This window comes from Diabrotica virgifera, chromosome 5 (assembly GCF_917563875.1).
Source record: "Diabrotica virgifera virgifera chromosome 5, PGI_DIABVI_V3a".
Taxonomy (NCBI): Eukaryota; Metazoa; Arthropoda; class Insecta; order Coleoptera; family Chrysomelidae; genus Diabrotica; species Diabrotica virgifera.
In genome coordinates this window covers 107,403,123-107,428,737 of record NC_065447.1, presented here as the reverse complement: position 1 = coordinate 107,428,737, position 25,615 = coordinate 107,403,123, and the positions used below count along the sequence as shown (strand labels likewise).

General features: G+C 34.1%; 2 protein-coding genes across 2 annotated transcripts in view; both read left to right on the top strand.

The window, feature by feature from the left end:
* The window catches only part of LOC114330851 (uncharacterized), a 527,398-nt gene extending 504,656 nt beyond the window's left edge, over nt 1-22,742 (top strand). Inside the window, exon 8 of the mRNA XM_028280274.2 lies at nt 17,867-22,742. Within this exon, the coding sequence (XP_028136075.2) occupies nt 17,867-18,105 (239 nt within the window). The 3' untranslated portion in view covers nt 18,106-22,742. The remainder of the gene's footprint in view (nt 1-17,866) is intronic.
* Nucleotides 14,191-16,057, top strand: LOC126885088 (uncharacterized). The gene is made up of 4 exons (XM_050651513.1): nt 14,191-14,333; nt 14,892-15,055; nt 15,522-15,602; nt 15,679-16,057. The coding sequence occupies exons 1-4, from the start codon at nt 14,275-14,277 to the stop codon at nt 15,891-15,893; spliced, it is 519 nt and encodes a 172-aa protein (XP_050507470.1). The 5' UTR covers nt 14,191-14,274; the 3' UTR covers nt 15,894-16,057.
* Nucleotides 22,743-25,615: the final 2,873 nt, after the last annotated feature.

Genomic DNA, 25,615 nt, shown 5'->3' with positions numbered 1-25,615 from the left:
TTCGCTACCTGTTGATCGCTACTGTTTCCTCTTAAGTAAAATATGTCATTTGGATATTTTTTTAAACTCGATAGATCCTAGGGACATGTCGGTAGATCGGTAGGATCATCACTTTTGGGAGTTTTGGGAATATCCCAATTGACAACGCAATATACACCGACGCCGTCTACAACGAGCGACGAATCAGAGATGCCAGATTGGGGTACTTTCGCCCATTTTTAGGGTAATTTGAAAGCACATGGGAAAATTTTTATAGGTTGAATTGGTTGGGGAATTTTTCGGGAGGAAAATTGAGCAAACTGAATTGCAATATAAATGTATGTAACATATAACATTATATTAACATTATAACCTATCGAGTATATAAGAAGGAAGAGAGACAGACCCCGAAAATCTTTTAGAGATAAAATGGACGAAGCAATATTAGAAAAGAAACCTGCAGGACTGGAAAAACAGAAAGAACTGAAAATAACGGTCAAGTGAAATAATACAGGAAAAACTATGGAAATCCAGGGTGGTCAAGAAAAAACAGGATGTTTCTAAATAAATGCGACAAACTTTAAAGCGTAATTCTATATGAAAAAATAATGACAGTTTGCTCTATAAGCATATGTCAGCAAATACTTCGTTTCCGAGATATGGGGTGTTGACATTTTTCTTACAAACTGACGATTTCTTTATTGTTCTAAAACCGGTTCAGATATGCAAATGAAATTGGATGTGTTTTAAGAGGTAATTATTGCGCATTTTTTGACATAAAATTAATAATTTTATATCTACTGTTGAAACGGTGTGAATTTTTTTAAAGAAAAACATAGTACGCCACTGAGATATTTCAAATAACAAATCATTTTGGAATTACTCGTTCAATTTATGATATATACAAAAATCTATTATTCCTTTTTTTCATACGTCGTTCGTGCCGTTTTTATGCAAAAAGTGAAACATCTTAACGCGTACAAAGTATTCGAAATAAATTTCTATATATTCATATTATGAAAAAGAACTTGTCAATTCTAATTCATATAGATATACCTGGTTTGTTTTTTTTTATTTCAAATTACACACCCACGGACACACGACAATGTTGATAAAGCAAAGTTTACAGAACAGGAAGACAAAACTATTTAACCATTGAGGCTATAATGACAAGCAGCAGTATAATAATATCACTGACTATTCATAAATTTGTTGATACTTCGTAAATCTGATCTTCGTGTATTTTAAGTATGTATGTATAACATTGTAATACCATAAAAGTGATAGGTATTACCTGACAAATGACCTTTAAAAGCCATAACAATTTTTAGGTTGCATTATTTTTATTAGAGAATTTTTGTGAGCTAGAAATAGTTTTCTTATTGTTACAATTATTTAATATTAATTGTCTTAGGAGTAATCTTAGCCCAAAGATAATATATAAAGTCCAAAAAAATAATGAATGTAAAAAATATTATATTTTTTTTTGTTTAGCTAATGCCTCGACAACTAATGGCCATTGGCATGGTAGGTACGGTAATTTTGAACAGTTAGGTACCTAGTGTCATGTGTAAGTAGTGTGTGTTGAGTAAGCGCCTTGTTACTTTGCAATGTCGACGTCATTGTCTTTGCAAAGAGACGCTAATTGTATCCGAACGTCTGCGGTCCCTCCGGTGAGAACCGATCCCACGAGGACAGAAACTATATTCATTTATTAATTTATAATAAATGAAAAATTTCCGACCCTGGTGAGATTCGAACCCACAACCTTTCGGATTTTTTAGATCCACAGGCAGGCGCTCTTACCACTGAGCCACGGAGGGGGGTAAATATTATATTTATATATCAGCGTCTCTCAAAATTTGGCGCCCCCAAATTCTGGCGCCCCGGGCGGTCGCCCGGCTCGCCCGTCCCTTTATCCGGCGCTGCTTTAAGGCACTAGTGCTTTAAAATTTTTATGGCACTGCAATTCGTATTGATCGTATAGGCAATTTTGATGTAATGTCAAAAAAATATAAAAATGGAATGTCAGTCAAGTTCAAGTAAAAGTTTTTGTAGATATTGTCCTGTAATTACGTTTGTAGAAAAAATATTGCATGATATGTCTGTTAAAAAGTGCATTTTTAAGGCACTCATGTGAATTGCAGAACTCGCTGTCGCTCATTCTGCAAACTTTCACATGCGTGCCTTAAACGTGTACTTTTAACACTTATATCATAAATAACTATTGAAATACTGATTACAAAAATTTATAGTATTTTAAGCCTTTCTGAGAGCATATGCGCAAAAATTTCGCTCGAATTATTTTTAAATGCGTTCATTTTTTTCGAATACTGAGAAAACCTTAAGTATTTTTAAAAAATTTAAACGCAGAAAGAAATATTACTGTATTATCCATGGTCGAAAGTCCTTGAGAACTTCTATAAATATTTATTTTAATAAGTCACAGGGGTGAAAAAAAATAGTCTGATTTTTAATTTTAAATATATCATTCAAAAGAAACTTTTTGTTCATTATAAGGGACTTTCTGCCCTCGGGAATAATGTAGTTTTCTATTTTGCGTTTAAATTTTTTTAAAATACCTATTAGTTATCTCAGGATTCGAAAAAAATAAATGCGTTTAAAAAGAACTCGACCGAAATTTTGCGCCTAGGCTCTCAAAAAGGATTAAAGTATTAAACATTTTTGTACTGTTTGAATTTATGCGACGATTGACGATCCACTGTTTTAAAGATTGGTTGAACAGATGTTGCCAGTTGTATGGTCCTCACTATGTGTATCGTAAGTTATTCAACAGGGCATAGAATATACATGGTTAGAAAATATACGCCAAAGTCAGCGCCTCTATGCGGAAAATCTCTGAACTAAAAATTGATGTGGACCATACAAAGTGAGGTCCCACTTTTTTTTGTAAAAAAACAGTGTTTGCTATCAGTACATGTCTACGAAAAAGTCTTACATTGATTGACTAAGTGAGGTCCGTATACTTGACCTCACTTTGTACAGGACCTCACTTCAACCGCAGTTTCTTTTGATATGTGGCTCACTTCATACGCTGGGAGTAAATATATATATATATATATATATATATATATATACTGATAAATGACACGTAACGGAGCCCGAAGATAAACGGGCAGTTTCAGAGCCCTGCACTTCCTATTGGTTACGGCGTGTATACTTTGTACCTATCGCCTTAAAATCACTTAAAACCTATAGAGGGGAAAGCAGAGGGGTAAAGTTTTTTCCGTAGAATTGTTGTTAGAAACGAATTTCACCTTTTGAAGCCCAAAAGATATTACTTGAACCTTTAGAAGCCCACTGTTTAAAAATCTATATACTATTGCAACGTTTTAAAGCCTAGCGGTGTTGCCAGGTTACTGATACTATTAATAGTACATCTATTTTTAGACTCAAGGTTATATTTGAATATTGTCCATTATTATTATCAGTGTTATAGGAGAAGAACCGGGCTTCTCACAGTTGCATTCGTGTTGTTTGCTTTTATATGGTAGTATTACTACTTTGATATTGGGAATAAAGTAAGTATTATTTTACTATTTATTTTAAACGATTTTTTCAGTTTAATATTGACTGAATCGTATTATAACGAAGATAGATTATAGAGGCTCTCTATCAGATTATCAAACATTGCTTAGGAACTATTGCTCATCTACGGAAGATGATGAGAGAAGGTTAATAAAACTCTTATACAGTGTATTTACATAAGTTTTAGCATACAGGGGAAAATATTTTATTATAATAATTAAGAGAAAAAATCATTTTCCATCAAGATTTTATCAATATTATACTAGTTTTGCCTGTGAATGTGATTATTGCTGAAAGTAAAGTACATTTATTTTCGACAATATTAAAAATCATTATAAAGAAAAGGGGTTTAGAATTGAATATATTGTTTATTTACATAAAAAAAGTTAAAATAATTTTTATTTTTTTGTCATTTACTTTGCGATAAACTTTTAAAATATAAGTTTGTACCTACCTACATTAATGTATAATAAATATGGGAATATTGTTTATGTTTGAAAAGGTAGAACTACAAGCAGCATTAACTACATAAGGAAGATAAAATTCACCTAATCATCATGGCCTATGAATGAATACTTTGGATGTTTTTCTCATTATATATTTGTTATAATCTGACCTTGACTCCAATTGATTGACTTACTCTTTTCCAGAATAAATTAACCTCCATCAGTCATGAAAAAACGAACGGAAAAAATACTAAATCTGACGCGGCGTGACGAGAGTAATCTACTTTTTTTACCAGATTACGAGACAACAAAGGGTTTACAAAGATATTATAAAAATAAAGCATTAACCCATCTAAGTTTGACAGCTGCTGCAAAAGGTGAGCTAAAAGATGTCTATGATTTTGAAGATCATGAAGAAAAAGATGTACAGCTAGTTAAGAGATACAATATTGAGAAATCCAATGAAGAAATAAATAATAAAATAGTTGTATTGGAAGATCAACAAATAAGACCGCAACCAGACCACACCAGTGAGAAAATTTTAGAAGCGTACTCTCCTCTTAGACATGTACCTCGAAGACAAAGACCCAATAAAGAAATGGAGAAAAAAATAGTTATATTGGAAGATCTACAAATACTACCACCATCAGACATCACCAGTAAGGACATTTTAGGAGCGTACTCTCCTCTAAGAAATGTAACTCGAAGACAAAGAGAACCGTCAGAAGAATCTAAAGAAAACTATGATATTGATGAAATGGAAGAACCTTCTCGATCTTCTGGGAGTGAGTATCTACCTTCAAGCGATGATGAGGAAAATGAAGAATTTCCGCTTATACGTTATGAAAGAATTAGTAAAGCTGAAGGTAAAAGTACCAAAAAAACAAAAAAATATATAAGCAACAATTATTCTTACAAGTCTAATGAAATATCCACAACTACTACCTTGCTTGATCAAAATTTAAAACCAAAAGAAGAAAGCTTTGAATTAGAAACTACAAGTAAGCACGTAGACCCTTTTATAGTTAACTTCGGTAAATTTGTAGGACCCTCTCATGTTAAAGTTGAGTCACACTTCAGTCGTTCACAAGACAAAAAAACAACATGTCCGTATTGCTTGGACGATGTAACCCATTTTGCACGACACTTGATTAGAAGACATTGTGATCAAGGTGCTGTTAAGGAATTTTCGTCATTTCCTCCAAATTACCACAAAAGAAAATTATTGTTAGATGCTATTCGCCGTCAGGGAAATTTTGTTAGTTCCTTATCAACTAATAATATAAGACCTGTACGAAGACCCAAGAAAGCTGAAGATGTAGATACATCATTATTTGTTTCTTGCCCCGATTGCATGGGATTCTTTAGAAGAACGTATTTAAGAAGACATAGAAAGCAATGTCCTGCCAGATCTAAATGTAAAACTGTCAAACGTGAAAATCATTTATCTTTATCACAAGTATTCACTGTATGTTCAGGTGTACACGGTGATTTTCTTGCTTCTTTGCGTTTAAAAAAAGAAGTTTTTCCAATTATGCGAAGTGACGAGATTTCAAGAACTGCTATGAAAGATATGCTCATTTGCTCATATGCTGAAAGCTTGCTAAGAAAGCACAAGCGTGCTCAAATAAGAAATGTTATCTCAAATAAAATGAGAGAATTGGGACGACTTCTTATAAGTTTGAGAAATACAACTGGAATTCAACTACTATTTGATGCTTTGAAACCACAGTTTTTTGATAATATTGTCGGAGCTGTAAAAGTTATTAGCGGATATTGTGAAGAAACCAAAACCTTTCAAGCGAGCAGTTTGGCACTACACATGGGGACCACGCTTAAACAAGTTTGTGACATAGCTACAAAGAATATTATACAGAAAAGTCCTATTATAATCTGTACTACTGCCGAAGAAAGTCTTAAAGACATTAAGCGTTTAAAAAATCTTATTTAAAACCATTGGACATCTGAGTTTTTAAGCCTTGCACTGAAAAATTTAAAGGAAAATAATTATGTTTCTCCAAAATTGTTGCCATTGACCCAAGATGTTATAAAATTCCAAACTTTTGTAATGAACGAAGCCCATGAAGCTTCAGATGCATTGAAGAAGAATATCCACATTAAGTTGAACTATCGAAAGCTGATCGAGTCTGTCTTAGCATTGACATTATTAATAAATAGAAAGCGCATTGGGGAAATTCAGTACCTAAAAACCGAGACTTATAATTCAACAGTCAGTGAAAACGAGCAAACCGAGTTTCTAGATTGTCTTTCAAAAACTGAACAAACTTTGTGCAAGAATTACAAAAGAGTAGTGACCGGTGGAAAAGGAAGCAGACCTTGTACAATAAATATATTATACACGGCTCACTAAAATAATTAGTTACGCCCCTGTACTACTGATTACTTAAAATTCAAGTAGTATTTATGTAACCTTTCTGGAAACTCCAGGTTATTGTTGAGACTCGCATTTGAACCCCTCGCCGGGGCAGATCGTCAAAAGCTTCCTAACGAGAATCATCTCTAATCTATCGACGCTCCCGCTATTCGTAAAAAGGCCGCATTTTACCGGCTTTTTTTTGCTATCGTTTTATACCGCTCAGATAATTCAATCTGCTCAGTATTATCGACGATGATTTATTTAGCGTATTAGTGAGTGCCTTACAAATGAACCAAATGGATTATGGAATTCAATCAGAGCTCTGATGTGACACGTCATCAAGGAATAAAACTGTAAGTACTCTACATGTATGTGAACATAACTTATTAGTCGTGATACTGTATGCATTTTGAACCATATACCTCTCGTAGCAAATATTCTTTGTGCCATTTATGCAGATAATACTTTAAATTACATATGAAAAATCGTTATCTACTCTTAACCAGCTTACCTATGGGAATATACTCTATAACCGTACAATAAGTATAGGTTACTATTGTTAAGGATACTTTACGTATTGCCTTAACATTTCTGTTCCATCGAGCCGTATCATATTAATTATTTATTAATTAAATCCTCAAGGTCCTTCGTATTTGCATATTTTGATAATCTCTATTCTGAGAATAACGGTTTTTCATTTATAGTGTCTTTCTGTTGCATTTGGAAATTTCCAAGCCACGCCGCCCCGGCACAAAAATAAAATATTCCTCTCTTTCTGCACTCAAATTCTCAGTATTTAACCCAGCACGTCTCTACAATAGCTGGTAGGTTGTTAAGCCCGGTCTACACGTGCAATTTCAGAAACTACTTGCTTTGTTCAAATAAAGGAGTCGTTTTGTTTGTATGAAAAAATATTTGCATATATTACATTATTTTATTTTCGTAAATATATTTTTCTGTTTATAGTATACAAAAAGTGTACTCATTTCTTGGCTGATAGTACGGGTGTTATAATTTTAACATTGTTTGTTCAACCTTTTGATTTAAATTAAATTTATAATTTTGAATCCGATTAAGCCTGGTTCACAGGTTACAAAAATTATTAAAAATAATTTTGTTTTCTTGCATAAATTGTAAGTTTTTGCTACATTTAGCTTCGCTTAAGCTCATTTTACACTTCTAGAAAACTATAGAAAATAAATAATTGTTTTTTCCTTCAATTTAATTAATTTAAATACTTGTTAAGGGTGTCTCACACTTGCTGAAAAATACCCATTTTGGAAAATTGCATATATTTTGAAATTTTATAGTTTTGCATTTCATATACTAATCTGCGCTCATACAGGGTGATACTATTAAGCCAATCTCACACTATTAAACGTGTAATATATAATATATTGTACATATTCTCTCATTTTCGCATCGATTTATAGGTTTAGACATTTGCAAATAATCTATCTAATCTCACATTCTCGCAACATGGCTGACCGATCAAAATATAACCGACAGAGGCTCACCGCAAAACTTGATATAACCAAGTTGGCTGATTCGGTTCCCACAACTCTTAATTCTCTAAACAAATATAAAATTCGTGAAATAATTTCACAACTCAAACATTCTTACGGACTTTTCCGCGATGCTCAAAATGTGCTGGAGACGATCCCCGAGGAACCTACCCCCTCTACTGATTCCTCTGTGGTTTTTGATAAATATTTGGATACAATTTCTCTATTGGAAGAAAGGTTAGAGGTCATTGAAAGTTCTAATGTGACTGCTACCCCCTCCCTCCAATTTGACCCTAATTCTTCTCTAACCTCACAGTCTATGGCTAGGCAACGAACAGTAAACCTCCCTCGTATTCAGTTAAAACCATTTAGTGGCTTAGTTACTGAATACAATTCATTCATTGAGACCTTTGATACAATAATAGGATCTGATACTACATTAAGTGATCTGGAAAAACTCATTTACCTCAAAAGTTTTCTAACTTCCGAGCCTTTGACGCTTCTCGAGCATATCCCACTCACAGGTGACAATTACAAAATAGCCCGGGATAACCTGACACAAAGGTACGCCAACTCTAAATCGCTTATCAAAACTCTCATCTCTCAAATTCTTGATGCGCCTCCTATTTCTGGAAACGCAAATCACTCACAATTAAGAAATTTTCATACGGTCATGTCAAATAATTTCAAGGCCCTATTGAACTTGAATAGGCCCCCTTCAGATCTCTTGCATTTACTTCTCATACATATCGCTACTCAGAAACTCGACGCACCTACCATTAGGGCTCTTGAGTTCCAATCCGGTGGTAGCCAAGCTACCCCTGATTTTGTCCATTTTCTAGGGGAAATCGAGACACGCGTTGTTCATCTTGAGAATATTCAATCTCAATCAAAACCAAAATCGACTACTACTTCCAGACACTCTTTACACCTAGCCTCAGACACTTCTACCAGTAACCTTTCGCCTCGCTTAGGTCCTAAGAAATGTTCCTATTGCAACGACTCTCACTCGATCTACTCTTGTCCTCAGTTCAAGCAGTTGAATTCTAAAGAACGTTTTAGTTTTGTCAAACAAAATAAATTTTGTATTAATTGTCTTGGGTCTCACATGCTCGATCAGTGTAAATCCAAATTCTCTTGCATAGTTTGTAAATCTCGTCATCACACGTTGCTCCATTTCGACAAAACGGGTCATAGTAACCCTTCCGCGGCTGTTGGCCAACACAACTCAAATAATCATAATAAAACCGCTATCTCAAATAACTCCCATACACAGGGTAATTCACAACAGGGGCCCTCACATGTTAGAGCTCCTGAAACGGAAGTTAATCTTCAAAATTCGACTCCACATTCAATGGCTCTATCTGCAGCCTCGCTTGATAATCATTTGGTGTTATTAAGCACACTCCAGGTCTATCTTGTCGCTCCTAGCGGCAAGAGGGTCTTCGCAAAGGCACTTTTAGACTCGGCCTCACAGGTTTCATTTATTAGTGCTGACCTCGTAAAGGAACTGTCACTCACCACTAGAGATGGAAAATTACGGATCAATGGAATTAACTCCACCTCATCCTCGTCTCAATCTATTGTAGATACAACAATTTTCGCTGTCGCTAACGACGTTCCTTTTGACATCTCGTGCTCTGTACTCCCAAAGATAACAAATCCGCTTCCTCAAATTTCTATTTCGGCGAGCAAACTAAACATACCCTCAGAGATACCATTAGGTGATCCGATGTTCCATGTAACATCCCCAATTGGTATCCTGCTCGGTGCAGACCTGTATAACGATATCATTCAACCTGAAATAATTCGTTTGGGAAAAGGTCTTCCCGTTCTTCAACGCACTCTACTCGGGTACACGATATCAGGGTCAGTTCCAGACTTTGCTCTTAAGTCGAAAAATACTAAAAAGGCTTTGGAATTTTATTCAAACTCTCTCGTTACTTGTTGTTCTCATAACACTCCTTCCGCCGTAAATGAGCCGGTAGTGTCCAACGAGGAACTATCCGATCATTTACAAAAATTCTGGGAGCTGGAAGAAGCCGCTCCTCAGAACACCGATCTCATTAATGATCACCCCGCTGAAATTAATTTTGTAAAACATGTTAATGTTCTCCCCAATGGACGATATGAGTCCACACTCAATCTCAAACTCCCTATCGAAGATATAGACATGGGAAATTCGTTTCTCTCGGCAAAAAGACGTTTTCTCAGTCTCGAGAAACGTTTTCAACTCAACCCTGATTTATTGGAAAAATATCAGGACATTATATCGGAATATCTCAATAACGGACAAATAATTCAAGTGCCGTTAAAAATGCTAAATGACTCAGGTAAACCTAATTACTTTCTCCCTCACTTTCCCGTTTTCAAATCCAACTCTACTACTTCCACTCGTATAGTTTTCGATCCAAACAATAAATCGTCTACGGGAATCTCCCTCAGTGACGTCATAGACAAAGGTTATGTCGTCCAACATGAACTTTTTGACATTCTCGCTAAGTTTCGTCAGTTTAAATTCGCACTAGTAGGCGACATCAAGGCTATGTTCCTACAAATCGCCATTTGTCCCACTGAAACATTTCTGTTAAATTTTCTCTTTAGGGACAATATTCAGCAGCCTTTACGGTGCTATCAATTTCAAAGATTACCCTTCGGGCTCCCAAGTAGCCCATTTATCGCTCAAAGAGTTATCAAGCACATCGCTGACAACAACAAACATACCCACGAACTTGCTACTAGTGTTCTGCAAGAATCTATCTATATGGATGACCTGATCAGCGGTGCTGACAGTCTTCATGAATTAAGTTGTCTTTTCGAACAATTAACTTCTTTGCTAGAAACCCATGGTTTCCTCCTCCACAAGTGGAACTGCAGTTCTTCAGAATTTCTGTCTCAACACAATTTAAATCCCGTCTCTGAAGTCAGTCTTAACTTCACGGGATCTGATAAAGTCTTAGGCATATTCTGGGATTCAGAACGCGACCACTTTTCGTTTAAAACTCCTATCTTCAAATTGGCTAATGTTGTTACTAAACGTACTATTCTCTCCTACATTGCTACTTTGTATGACCCGCTAGGATGGTTATCCCCTGTCCTTGTGAACGCTAAGCTCTTGATACAGGAAATATGGTCCCAGAAATTGGACTGGGATCAACCCATTGACTCACCCATCATTATGAAAAATTGGCAAAACCTCTTATCGACATTCAAAACTATAGAAGAGGTCAAGGTACCTCGATGCTTACTTTTACAAAAGAAAGTTGTTGATGTTCAATTAATTATTTTCACCGACGCATCGGAAAAAATATACAGCACTTGTGTGTATCTCAAAGCGACATACTCAGACTTTTCTGTATCGTCGCGGCTTATCGCTTCTAAAAACAAAATTTCTCCGCTAAAAAATAAACTCACCATCCCCAAATTGGAACTTTGTGGAATAGTGTTGGGAGTCACTCTGGCTCATAGACTTTTTCACATCTTCAAGAAAAATTTGAGTATATCTTCATCTCATCTCTTTGCTGACTCTACAATTGCCTTGTCTTGGATACTTTCTAAAAAACACATTTGGAACATTTTTGTACAAAACAGAATTCAAAAGGTCAATTCCTTGTTGGAAACTTTTCCTTGTGATTTCCATTTCGTCAGAAGTCACGAAAACATCGCTGACCCCGCTTCCAGAGGGATAAATGTCTTTGATAATCCCCAGACCACCGAAGACTGGTTATGCGGACCTAGCTTTATTAGAGACAATCCCATCGATTTTTCTCTTCATCAAATTCCTCATTTTCAGGATGATCTTCCTGAATTAAGGAAGTTAGTTGTCTCAAACATAGCAACAAATCACGAACTCAACGACACCTTTGAAAATCTATTCGCTAAATCTTCTTCTTTTCGTAAAATTCAAAGAATTGTCGCTTATCTTTTTAGATTCATCAGTAATATTAAAAAGAAAATAAATAACTCTCCACGAGATACGGATATATTGACGCCACCCGAAATGGAGATCGCTGATCACGCGATCATCAGGTATATCCAAAGTATCTACTTTAAAAAAGAGATTCTTGAATTGAAAAATGCTAAACTCGTGACCAATAAAGCCATTCGTAAACTCAACCCCTTCCTACAACATAATGATGGGCTGATTCGTGTGGGAGGACGTCTCCGACACGCCCCCATATCGTATAATCAAAAACACCCCATTCTACTTCCTTCTAAATGTCGAGTTGTAGAACTAATCTTGACTCAAGCTCATCATAAGTTATTACATTCAGGCGCGCAAACAGTACTTTCGTATGTCAAAATGAAGTACTGGCCAATTGACGGATTAAGACAGATTAAACGCTTAATTCGTAAGTGTGTAAACTGTTTCCGATTCATGACACCCAATTCTGTTCAACAGATGGCAGATATGCATCCCGATCGTGTACTCCCCACTAGACCCTTCCAAGTCGTCTCAGTGGACTATGGGGGGTTCTTCTTAATTAAGTCCTCACATTTGAGGAAGGCACCGCTTTACAAAGCATACGTAGCCTATTTCATTTGCATGAGCACTAAATGTGTTCATATCGAACTCGTCACAGGATTAAGCGCAGAAGCCTATATTCTTACTCTGAAAAGGTTTATTGCCAGAAGATCCACGCCCAGTATTATTTGGAGCGACAATGCCACAAATTTCCATGGGGCAAAAAATGAAATGCGCGAATTCTATGATTTTTTCTTAAATCAAAATAATTCGGAACAGATTAAGGAATTCTGTACTCAAAACTCCATAACTTTCAAGATGGGTGTTCCCCGCAACCCCCATCAATTCGGCCTCCATGAGGTAGGAATAAAGAGTGTGAAGTATCACCTCTATCGAATTATAGGAAATTCCCACTTCACCTTTGAAGTGTTTAACACAGTATTATGCCAAATCGAGGCTATTCTAAATTCGAGACCCATCACTAGGATGTCGTCTGACGCCAATGACTTCGCTTTCCTATCTCCAGCTCACTTCTTAGTTCAAAGAAGTTTAACCGCGCCCCCTGAACCAAGTGTTTCAGAGATACCTGAAAATAGGTTGAATCTTTTTCAGCGTATTAGTAAAATTCAACAGCAATTTTGGAAATTGTGGAAAAAAGACTATCTTTGCCTCCTGCAGCAAAGAAATAAATGGACCGACCCTACTGACCCTGTCAAGATCGGGGATTTGGTTCTGTTGAAGGAGGATGGTACTCCTCCACTCTTATGGCCAACTGCCAGGGTAATAGATGTATTGCCTGGTAAGGATGGTCTAGTTCGTACTGTCAAGATTCACACTACTCACGGTGATTTTCTTCGTGGTATTACGAAAATCGCTGTGATTCCCCTGGAAGATTAAAATCTATCCCTAGGGGGAAAACTTATCGTTTTCCTCCATTTTATCGTTGTTACCCCTTGTGTATATAAACTCTAATTTCTTCAAACATTTCTTATCGTTGTGCACATCTTTGCCAATCCCCTCTCTTCGAGGTGATATAGGCCATCTCTCTCGCCTGTCGCCCCCGGCAATATGTACAATAAATATATTATACACGGCTCACTAAAATAATTAGTTACGCCCCTGTACTACTGATTACTTAAAATTCAAGTAGTATTTATGTAACCTTTCTGGAAACTCCAGGTTATTGTTGAGACTCGCATTTGAACCCCTCGCCGGGGCAGATCGTCAAAAGCTTCCTAACGAGAATCATCTCTAATCTATCGACGCTCCCGCTATTCGTAAAAAGGCCGCATTTTACCGGCTTTTTTTTGCTATCGTTTTATACCGCTCAGATAATTCAATCTGCTCAGTATTATCGACGATGATTTATTTAGCGTATTAGTGAGTGCCTTACAAATGAACCAAATGGATTATGGAATTCAATCAGAGCTCTGATGTGACACGTCATCAAGGAATAAAACTGTAAGTACTCTACATGTATGTGAACATAACTTATTAGTCGTGATACTGTATGCATTTTGAACCATATACCTCTCGTAGCAAATATTCTTTGTGCCATTTATGCAGATAATACTTTAAATTACATATGAAAAATCGTTATCTACTCTTAACCAGCTTACCTATGGGAATATACTCTATAACCGTACAATAAGTATAGGTTACTATTGTTAAGGATACTTTACGTATTGCCTAAACAGACCTGTTGCAATTTTATTTCCACCGGACCTTCAGAAATTCATTGAACTTCTTCTAAGTTTCCGAAGTATTTGTGTGACTCCGACAAATCCGTATTTATTTGGTAATCCTAACACAGAGCTGTGGTTGAGTGGCTATAATATTGTGAAAAAGCTGGCGACAAAAGCTGATGTTTCGGATACAACTCTGTTTACATCAACCGGTTTAAGGAACCAAATTGCCACATTATTGCAAGCAATCAATATTAAGGATGACGAAATGGAACAGTTTGCTACTTTCATGGGACACACCAAAAAAACACATGAATCGTATTATAGGTAATTATAAATTCAATTTTTTTATCATTTTTATCAACGACCATTTAAAAACTACATTCACTTGTGTTTTATCAAGTATAATGATGAACTTTATTTAGTCGTGAATAATGAATCATAATTCACAGGTCATAAATAAATGACAATTTGAGTTCATTTATATAAAAATACAACAACATACATCTGAAGAAAAAATAAAAAACTTCTTACACCGTAGGGGATCGAACCTATATGTTTAGAATAGTATTTGGGGTTTAAAATCTTAATTTCATTGCTTTTGTTCCAATTAAACAAGTTACACCAAAATCAAGTAGTATCTACTACATTTTTGATTTAAAAAAATTCATGTGTAGTACAAAAACGTTTTCATTTTGCTTTATTTATTTAAAAACCGTGCTTATTACCTATTTTTTGTGGCACTGTCCATATTTCGCATACATTTTTAATGGGAAAGTTCTGTTTTCCAATCCTCTTTTAAAAAACAGAAACTAAAGGTCAGTCTACTTGGCTACATACTCAAATGTACGTACTTCTGATACTTTAACTAGTTCTGTCTCGTAGGCTTCCTCAAGACTTGTATCAGACAGCAAAAGTTGCCAAATTACTTATCGCTGTTAATAGTGGACAAGTAGCAAAGTATAAAGGAAAATCCCTTGACGAAATAACTTTGTCAGACAATGAATCATTGCTGGATGAGACTGAAGCAGAAAAACCTTTATTTCATGGTAAGAAATTCATAATTATTTATTTTCTTTTAAGGTACCAGAATGAAGGAAACTTTTTTATGACAATAAAGTTTTTCGTAAAATCAACAACATAAATTCCAATACCGTAAAAGTGAATATTTTGTTTGAAAATTAATAGGTTAATGAAATCGTTTGTTATTTGCTGTCATTAGAACACGAAGTACTGCGCCAAATTCATTACTGTAATATTGATTCGGAACACAAACAATAGTGCAATGAAAATTTTTAAATTTCAGTTTATTTTCAAAATTCGCCCCGTTAAAAAAATATAGATGCTTAAATTTTCAGTTAATATGTTAACTAGTATCTACGAAATATGGAGGAATTTAAAACATGCTTTACTCACCACGTAACTTTAGCAAATCAGGTTGATATTTCATTAGGATTACTAGAAAAAATTAATATATGCAGGCATGAAGATTTAATATATATATATTGTTTTTAGATCAAAATATTAATGAAAATGAAATAGAAGAGACGTGGGAACAGCAATTCGGAGAACAAGCAATGAAAAATGCGGTATTAGGTAATTATCTATTTTTCCTTATCCAGAACTAAGAATTTAAAGAACGTGGAATGAAAGATAAACTGTTATGTTTTAGATGAAAGGGAAAATAGTATAAAAAAAGGAAAGCGAGGAAAGTGGAATTCAGAGCAAAAAAATGTATTGAAAACAGCTTTCAAAGATCACATAAAAAACAAAAAAGCTCCGAGAAAAGAAGAAACCGAGTTGATAATGAAAAAACATAAAGATTTATTCAAGGATAAGACGTGGGCCACAGTGAAAGCTTTTGTTTATAACTGTTATAAAGGTTAAACAATTGCTAATTTACTTTAAATATTTTAGACTTGCACTGCGCTAGTATAAACGTTTAATTTTATTTCAATGTTTAATAATTATTTTAGTCATTCTCAGCATTAATTATAAATAAGATAAAATGTAAAATAGCTATTAACCAAATATTTAATGAAGTACTCGTATTTACTTTTGTACTTTTTTTTTCTTGCAGCTGTTTGTATTTTCAGTTTAAATTTTTTTCCATAATTCGAAATATAATATTTTATTTATTATTTTGTATTATTTTCTGGTTTTTCAGACATTTTTTTTAAAATCTGTAATACCTGTTGCAGGAAACTTACTCAATGAAATCGAGTAAAGAAATATCTAACAATACATATAGGTATAGGGTGTTTTATTATAAAACAATGTATTTGTTTTATTTTATACTAAATACTGTATCAAATTTTGTTTTCAAGATGAAAAGAAGGAGAACTTTATATTTCACCAATACTGTCGATTTTTCCAAGGTGGGCATTACCCACTCGTGTCCCTGAGAAGCTACACCGATGTTTGTGTTCTTTATGGAATTAGGCACTCTGTATAGTATTTTTAAGATTGATTATCTTTATATATGTGTGTCGTTCTTACTTCTAACAATTGTGATTTACGCCCAATGGTATATATGTGAAAATAAATTTCACGCACGTTTTCAAGCCCAGCGGCGTTGTCAAATGTCGGGCTTCATAGCGATTTATTTAAATATAATAGTTCAAATGTATAAAACTTATACACGAAAGCGCCCCCTACCGCATGATTTTGGAAACTTTTTGTATAAGTGTATGTATAAGCTGTACGTTGTGAAGCCTTCGCAAAAATTTGTCCAGTTGGGTAAGAAAGTAAGGGGAATCCAATGGTTGTTAGATACTCGGGCGACGTTTCGAAACCCGCAGTCGGGCTCCAAAAGGTAGTTGCGGGCTTGTAAACGTTCAAAATATATCTTGTACGGGCCTGTATAAGAGCGTTTATATGTGTATATATATATATATATGGAAAGGTCCTACGTCACTGCTCTGATATAGGAAATGTTCTCTTATATTGTCTGTAGAAATATCAGATTTATTACTTACAGTTTCTCCTTTATTTTTTGATTTACCGTCCCATGTGTTATTTATATTGATGTTACTTTTCTCTATATTATCATCTTGATCCATCCTGTTAATATCTGGAGGTTTATCTGGAGGTCTCCCTGCATAGTCCATATTAAATTTTAAAGTTTTTAATAACTGAACACTTTGTCACTTCCAATTATTGACGTCTCCAAACGGAAACCCCAAATGGGGTAAAATAAATTCAAATACAATTAACTTCTAGGTTTTTCTTGGTCACGGGGAATAAAAAACTATTAAGGATATAATAGATCGAGTTTTACAAGCCCAAAATATATTATTTCACTATTTAAATAGTAATTTTCAGGAGCTGTTTTTTATATGACTGTAATTGACGTCTATAAAAGTCAAAGTGCGATTTATATGTTAATTTACTTTATAAGTTGTGAGTTTGTGTCTTTGTGGCTTTTTTGTATATAATTTATAATAAATTCCCTAATAATATTAAAATAGTTTTAATGAATTGTTCACCTAATACCTATACCATATCTACTGGAGAGTGGCGGTATAGTATGACTTAGCCCCCGACGGACGGTCCATGAACTTAATCCGGCACTGTATCTCCCTATATAAACAATGCTACAGGCGTACAGATATAATACAGATGTACCTTTTACGTATACCCGTGCCCGTACCAGGTATCTATAAGAGATTAATTGGGGTGCTATTGTTGGAATTGTGGAATTACATAAACAAGGGATCATTTTATAAAACAAGTAGATCCCTTATATGTTAATGAGTCTCTTAGATAGCTGATACTACTTTAATATACGTATATAAAACATACCAGTAAGATAAGGATTAATTAATAACGTTAAATAATAAAATTGTTCTCTTTTTCAGGTGTAATTCTTTTCGGCGTCTTACGGCAAAGAGACGCGATTAGTTGTCTGATGTTCCCTTTGGACTTCACAGCGGCGGGGGGAGTTGCGAACGTCGAAGGGCACATCAGAATATTATACGCCCTGTATTTAGAAATGGCTGTGACATTGGCTGCTACTATCGTTTCGTTGTTTCAAGCTTCAGCAAGCCGAGGAATCGTCGACATAGGTTTGAGGCTAGGATTGCTGACGAATACTTGAGAGCAATTTATTTGAAATAGTGTAAATAATTGAGTGTTTTAGGAGTACAAAACAAAATCGCGCACATATCTCTGGATCAGATTACCTCGCTTGATCGTTTGAATGCACAAATCTTACTCGAAGGATTTGCACTAGACTTTAGATATATATTCATACCAAACTGGTTTTAACTGGAAATTACACTCACTGGCACGAAAAACGGGCACCCCTTGAATTTATGAAAAGACTTAGAAATATACTTTATTTTTTATTGTGACTATCGGCGATTTACAAGCTCTGATAGAAAGTTTTAAGGCATGTTTTAGACAGAAAATGCGCTCGAAAATTATCTTCAAAAATAAAAATAATAAAGAAACCTATACAAATTACTTCTCGATATAATTAGTACATCATATTATTTCCTCGAACCTGTAGAACAGCATTTATTCTTCTGGGTATACTTTTAATTAACTTTGAAACTTCATTATGTGGAATTGTTTCCCATTTCTCTAAAAGAGCGACGTTGAGTTGATCTAATGCAAAAGGAGCAAGTACCCGACTTCGAATACTTCTGCCAAGCCTCTACCAAACATGACGGATGGGATTTAAATCGGGACTGTCAGCTGACCATGCCATATGGGTAATATCAACTTCATTTATGAATTCCCTGACGATGTGGAGGACGTTAAGCACGATAATAATAAACACTTTCTACATCAATACAGTTCACCATGAAAAATGCTACATCTTCACAAGACTTCTGGTCTGGACGGTGGGGACATTACAATTACAATCATCGCAAATTTGTATTAGGGCCAGGCTGCATGTGTTAGCGTTAGGACTCAGTGCTCTAAAGAAGTAAAAATCAAGGGTGGAGTTCGACAAGGCTGTATATTGTCACCAATATTGTTTAATCTTTATGTTGAAATAATCTGAAATGAAATGTTGGAAAACGCAAAAGAGGGCATAATCATTAATGGCTTGCTTATGAACAATATCAGATACGCAGATGACACCTTGTTAGTGACAGGATCAATTGAACATCTTCAAGCGTTATTAAACCGAATGGTGGCGATCTGCGCGATATATGGACTCAAACTCAACGCAAGAAAAACAAAGTTTTTGGTTATTAGTAAACAGGCAGCAGTAAGTAATAATAACTATAACGTAACAATTGATAATTACTCAATTGAACGCGTAAGTTATCTTGTATATCTGGGTACTCGTATTAATGAAAGCTGAAACACTAGTATAGAAATAAAAAGTAGCCAAAGCAAGAAAAAGTTTTATGAAATTTAAGAAAATCCTGTGCAGTCATGATCTCAATGTGGAACTTCGCATAAGAATAATTCGATGTTATACAGGGTGTCCAGAAACTCTACCGACAAACTAAGACAAGAGATTCCTCAGATAATTTTAAGAGAATTTAACCCAATTCACCTAGTCCGAAAATGCTTCCTAAGGGAGCTAGAGCTCTTTGAAGATGGCGTATTGTAATTAGTTTTTCCTAAAGAACACTTCTATTGAGAAGAACAAAAATTGGTTAACATATTTATCTTCCAGAGATAAATCGATTCCATGCATTGCGAATTTCTAGTACCGGTCATAGGCGTCCGTTTTGGGTAGGGCAACAGTTATTTTATCGCACAACTTTTTTATCTTTAATTTTTAATCATTTTTGACACTGGATTATTAAATAGTGAGATATTTTACAACTAAAAGGTACTCTTGTTTTAAGTCGATAGGATACACCGTTTTCTAGAAAAATCGATTTGAAAATTTTTCTTTTTTTTAATTTCCAAAAAAAAATTAAAAAAAAAAACTATTTAGAAATCCGAAAACTAGTAATTTTATTTATATTTCAGAGATGAATCAATTTCATTAATTGCGAATTTCTAGTACGGGTCATATGCGTCGCTTTTGGGTAGGTCAACGGTTATTTTATCGCATACTATTTTTGTCTTTATTTTTAAGCGTTTTTGACTCTAGATTATTAAGTAATGAGGTATTCTAGTACTAAAAGTTACTCTTGCTTTAAATTGGTAAAATACACCGTTTTTGTTTTAATTTTTCAAAATTTTTTTCAAATTCAAAAAACGAATAATTTTTTCAAATCGATTTTTCTAGAAAACCGTGTGTCCTACCGACTTAAAGCAGGAGTACCTTTTAGTACTAGAATACCTCACAATTTAATAATCCAGTGTCAAAAATGCTAAAAAGTTAAAGACAAAAAACTTATGTGATAAAATGACCGTTGCCCTACCCAAAATGGACGCCTATGATCGATACTAGAAATTGGCAATGGATGGAGTCGATTTATCTCTGGAAGATAAATATACGCACCTATTTTCATTTTTCTAAATTGAAGCGTTCTGGAGGTATTTAAGAAAAACTAATTACAAGACGCCATTTTCAAAGAGCTCTAGCTCCCTTAGAAAGCATTTTCGGACTAGGTGAATTGAGCTAAATTGTCTTAAAATTATCTGAAGAATCTCCTGTCTTCGTTTGTTGGTAGAGTTTCTGGACACCCTGTATATTCCCCGTACTACTTTACGGGGTTAAAGCATATACCATGACAGAATCGCTTTTAAAAAACCTAGAAGCATTTGAGATGTGGGTCTACCGCCGTATTCTGAAGATCAGTTGAGTAGAAACAGTCACAAACGAAAGGGTTTTGCAACGTTTGAATAAAAGTTGTGAAGTAGTGAATACGGTTAAAAGACGTAAATTGGAATACTTTGATCATACAATGCGTCACCCAGAAAAATATGACATACTTCACCTTGTCATGTAAGTACACTGTTGGCCGCCGTACAACTTCTTGGCTTAAAAACCTACGCCAATGATTTGAGAAAACTAGCACTGAACTATTTCGTGAGGCTGTAAATAAGACAGTGATAGTTAATATTCTGGGCAACATGAGAGCCAACAATAGACAAGCGGTCTTGGCACCTTAAGAAGAAGAAAATATCAATAAACATAAATGTAGTGGTAAAAGCAATTGTGCAAGTGCGCAGCCTCCTTGTAACGCTGAAGTAATTTAACAATATCGGGAAAACTTCAATTTAAACGATATTTCCGGTTAATAACTATCTTTAAGGATTTCTGCTAAACCGTGCTCAGTGTTTGCCAATTTTGTAAGAAGAACCGAAAAAAATCAAAGTCAGAGCAATTTCATTAGAAATTAATAAGGTGCTCGTTTTTCGTGCCGGTGAGTATATTATTACTACGTACTGTCTATCCCAGTTAACTGAAAATAGAAATTTTACAATGAGGTTAAAACAGATCTGTTTTCTGCATGAAGCTCTGGTTATAAATATCTTGTATAGCTTGGTTACGTTGCATAGAGCGCTTCGTGTAGTAAAACAGACCCGTTAAATAATATATTTGCACCTCCTCGTAAAATTTCAATTTTCAATTGACTTTGGATAGACAGTACTTAAATTGCTTATTATACATTTAAGACTTAAAATGTATTATTTTTATTTTGGGTACTTGACATACGCCCACCGCTGATTATAATTATAAATATAAATTATTTGTCTATTAGGTATTTTTAGTATAGGGTGAAAACAATAAGATGAAAATAATAATATCCATTCCAGTTCACCTAGTACGTCCAGATTCAATTGTGTTGTTTTTTTTTTCATTATAGTTGTAATTTTTTAAAACATCACTAAAATTGCTGACTCATGTAGTGGTTGTTCTGGATATAGTTAGTTAGTTAGATATTGTTGATTATGTGCTCGATTAAATGGAAATTAGGCACACTTTCAATTGAAAATACATTTTTTCTACGGCCGTGCTAAATCAGCCACGCATTTTGTTTCTGAAAGTGGCACTTTTCCGCACGCCGTGTGGGAAAGTAAATTTTCCCGCACGGCGTGCGAGAAAGTTGAATACCTTCTAATATGGCATTATAATATACTATAATACATGCAATAAACTAATATTTAGATATTATTTACTAATTTATTTTAAATTTATCTTATTTTGTTCATGTTTTAATGAAATTAGCGAGATAATTCGATGAAAATAATATTATTTTGACATAATATTTAAAAGTCAAATCAGTAGACAATTACAATGGTTTTGATTCGTCGCCATGGAACCAATATCATCGTCGTGGTTACCAATTATATTGAAAGTTTGGTTTTGACAACCTTGGCCAAAGAATTAATTTGTGTATTTTCACTTCTAAATAAAGATTGATATAACTTTATTCTTTGCGACTTTTTTCCAAACGTACGGCCCTAGAAAAAATATTGTTCCTAACTCATGCGGAAAGTGTCTTCCCCGCACTCGACTGCTTGCCCGAACTCCGCTATCGCGTCGTTCAGGTCAACGGCAGTCTCGTGCGGGAAAATATCACTTTCCGCACTAGTTAGGAAAATAACTATTTCTGTTTGACATTTTGATTGACTCTTAGCCGATGGTGCTCAATTTAATATAAATACGATTAACACAATAAGTTTAATACAAATTAAACTAAGAACGATTTGCAAAGTAGAAATCTTAGTGTACAAATTAAAGTTGTGTTTAATTCCCATTAGATATAGCAGGAAACATGTAAATGCCACAAGAAAATAGTTTCAGAACCAAATGAATGTCTTATAATTTAATACTCATATGATTTTTAATTAAAATTTTCCAAGCTTTGTTATCTAAAATTCTGTGAGGGTCTTACCGCATTAACAAGTTTATGAAAGCTGTTAGGACAAACATGCGAACTCTGTAATTATATACAGGGTGTCCAGAAATTCTCCCGACAAACGAAATCCACAGATTCTTCAGATAATTTTAAGACAATTTAACCCAATTCACCTAGTCTGAAAATGCTTCTTAAAAGAGCTAGAGCTCTTTAAAGATGGCTTCTTTGAATTAGTTTTTTCTAAATACCTCCAGAACGCTTCTATTTAGAAAAACTAAAACTGGTACGCCTATTTACCTTCCAGAAATAAATCGATTCCATTAATTGCGACTTTCTAGTACCGGTCATGGACGTCCGTTTTGGGTAGGACAATGGACATTTTATCGCATATTTTTTTTTTGTATATAACTTTTAAGCATTTTTGATACTGGATTATAAAATTAAGGTATTCTAGTACTAACAGGTACTCTTGCTTTAAGTTGGTGGAATACATCGTTTTTAGTTTTTTAGAAAAATCAATAAAAAAATAGTTGGTTTTTGAATTTAAATAGAAAATATTTGGTTTTTGTCCCGACACTGAAAAGTAAAAGGGACTCAAAAGACTATATATAATTTAAATATTTTTTTTCAAAAAAACGATGTATTTTACCGTTTTAAAGCAAGAACTTAAACCTAAAGTAACTTTTAATACTAGCATAAAAAGATAGAACATAGAAAATTACAAATTGTTGTTTGTTTGGGTTTATATGATTGCGGACACTAAATCTATTCCCCAATTTTACAATTTTTTACTTCATTAGTCATTTTTTCGTATCTTATCCTAAAACTAATACTAATATTAACCTCTAATAACAATTCTAATAAATATTTCTTTTCATATTTTTTGAATAATTTTTTTATACCATATTTTCTTTCGTATTTTTTTTAATCATGTTCTTCGAGTTCCACAGCAAAAAATTAATAATAAATAGTTATGTAATAAAGTACCTAACCGTTGATCTACCCAAAACAGACGCATATGACCGGTACTAGAAATTCGCAATTGATGAAATCAATTTATCTCGGGAAGATAAATAAACGTACCAGTTTTCGTTTTTTTGAAATTTTTTTATTAATTCAAAAAACGAAATATTTTATAATCGATTTTCTCTATAAAATGGTGTATCCTACCGACTTAAAGCAAGAGTAGGGGAGAGTTGGATAAAGCGGGATAGTCGGATAAAACGGGATAGCTAGCCTAGAGACCCAACTAGTGGTGCTATTAATCGGACAACGACGGAAACTTGTTACCAGTCATCATTTTAACATTCTCAGTTCGTTTTAGCTCGATGCCACTATTTGATGAAAAGTTGTTGTGTTTAGAATTGTTTGACTCTATTTTTTTGATACTTTGTACTTTTAAGTGCGTTGTTTTCTACATTATACTGCCTACATATATAAAAATATAATTCCGGTGACTATTACATTTAATTAAGCAGTCATTAACGAATATTCTCATGTGTAGTCTACCTAATTTTACTTTCACATTTAGGCAGCAGAAATTTTTGTTTTGAAAAATGTCTGAGTTTGACAAAACGGGACACTTATAAGTTGGATAAAATGGGATACAGTTTCTTATGTCCTGTTTTATCTACCTATTTATTTATTGGCCTATTAATTTTTTAGATAGAGATATGAAGCGTTTTCTCATACCGCAGAGAAGAACAACATATTTTTATGTGACTTTTGTTCTGATATACGTACGTAGTCGTAAATAAAAGGTCTTAATTCCCATTTTGCCATAAAACATAAAAAACGCCTATTTTTAAGTTTCTGGCTACTGAAGGTATTATTCTTTCAAGAGTAAATTTTACTATACAGTTTAATGTCTACTTAATAATAATAATAATAATAATAATAGAGTTTATTTGTAGCAATTAGAACATAATAATAAACCCAATTTCTCACTGAAGTTGTTAGTCACATGGACTACAACTTGTGCGTGAGGGTTAAATTTTGATTATAAAACAACATTAATTTATCTTAAAGTTTACAAAAAGGTATTAAATAGTCCGTTTCGTTCATCTGTCTTCCAATTTGGGTTCCTCTTCTTACTAATTCAGTTAACGTTAAATCTTGTTTATCGGACCTACGAAACTCTCTAATAAAATTCAACAAAGGATTGCGAAAAACTTCAGATGGGATTCTTCTGGCGGGACTTCGTTTTATATGAGAATTTAGAATTTAGACATAAATTAAGTTTTAGATAATTTTATACAAAAAATTAAATATTATAAACCTATCCCGTTTTATCTAACCGTGGTTGGATAAAACGGGATGTGTAGGACTTTAATAAATATTTTTTTTTTACTATTTTCCAGTTATTAAAAATAGCTAAAGATATGTCTTGAATGGGTTGCATGTGAGAGTTCATTTTAAATGAAGTAAGTCTGACTTTTACTTCATCTAAAGATATTATGTGTTTTGTGTACTGCAATAAATGTTATACCTATAAAAATAATATTATGATAATTTCTTTAACATATTTTCCGTAGTAAAAGTAAACAAGAATGGTATCCCGTTTTGTCCAACTCTTCCCTATCATTTAGTGCTAGAATACCTTATAATTTTATAATCCAGTGTCAAAAATTCATAAAAGTAAAACAAAAAAAAAAAGTTATGCGATAAAATATCCGTTGCCCTATCCAAAACGGACGCCTATGAGCGGTACTAGAAAGTCGCAATTAATGGAGTCGATTTATCTCTGGAAGATAAATAAGCGTACCAGTTTTCGTTCTTCTAAATAGAAGCGTTCTGGAGGTATTTAGAAAAAACTAATTGCAAGACGCCGTCTTTAAAGAGCTCTAGCTTCCTTAGGAAGCATTTCCGGACTAGGTGAAT

Bases quoted from the DNA above. Each gene is read 5' to 3' on its own strand.
- LOC126885088 (XM_050651513.1), top strand. From the start codon at position 14,275: ATGGAACAGTTTGCTACTTTCATGGGACACACCAAAAAAACACATGAA. The intron at 15,056-15,521 runs GTAAGAAATTCA...TATTGTTTTTAG, and splicing joins AGAAAAACCTTTATTTCATG to ATCAAAATATTAATGAAAAT. The intron at 15,603-15,678 runs GTAATTATCTAT...GTTATGTTTTAG, and splicing joins AATGAAAAATGCGGTATTAG to ATGAAAGGGAAAATAGTATA.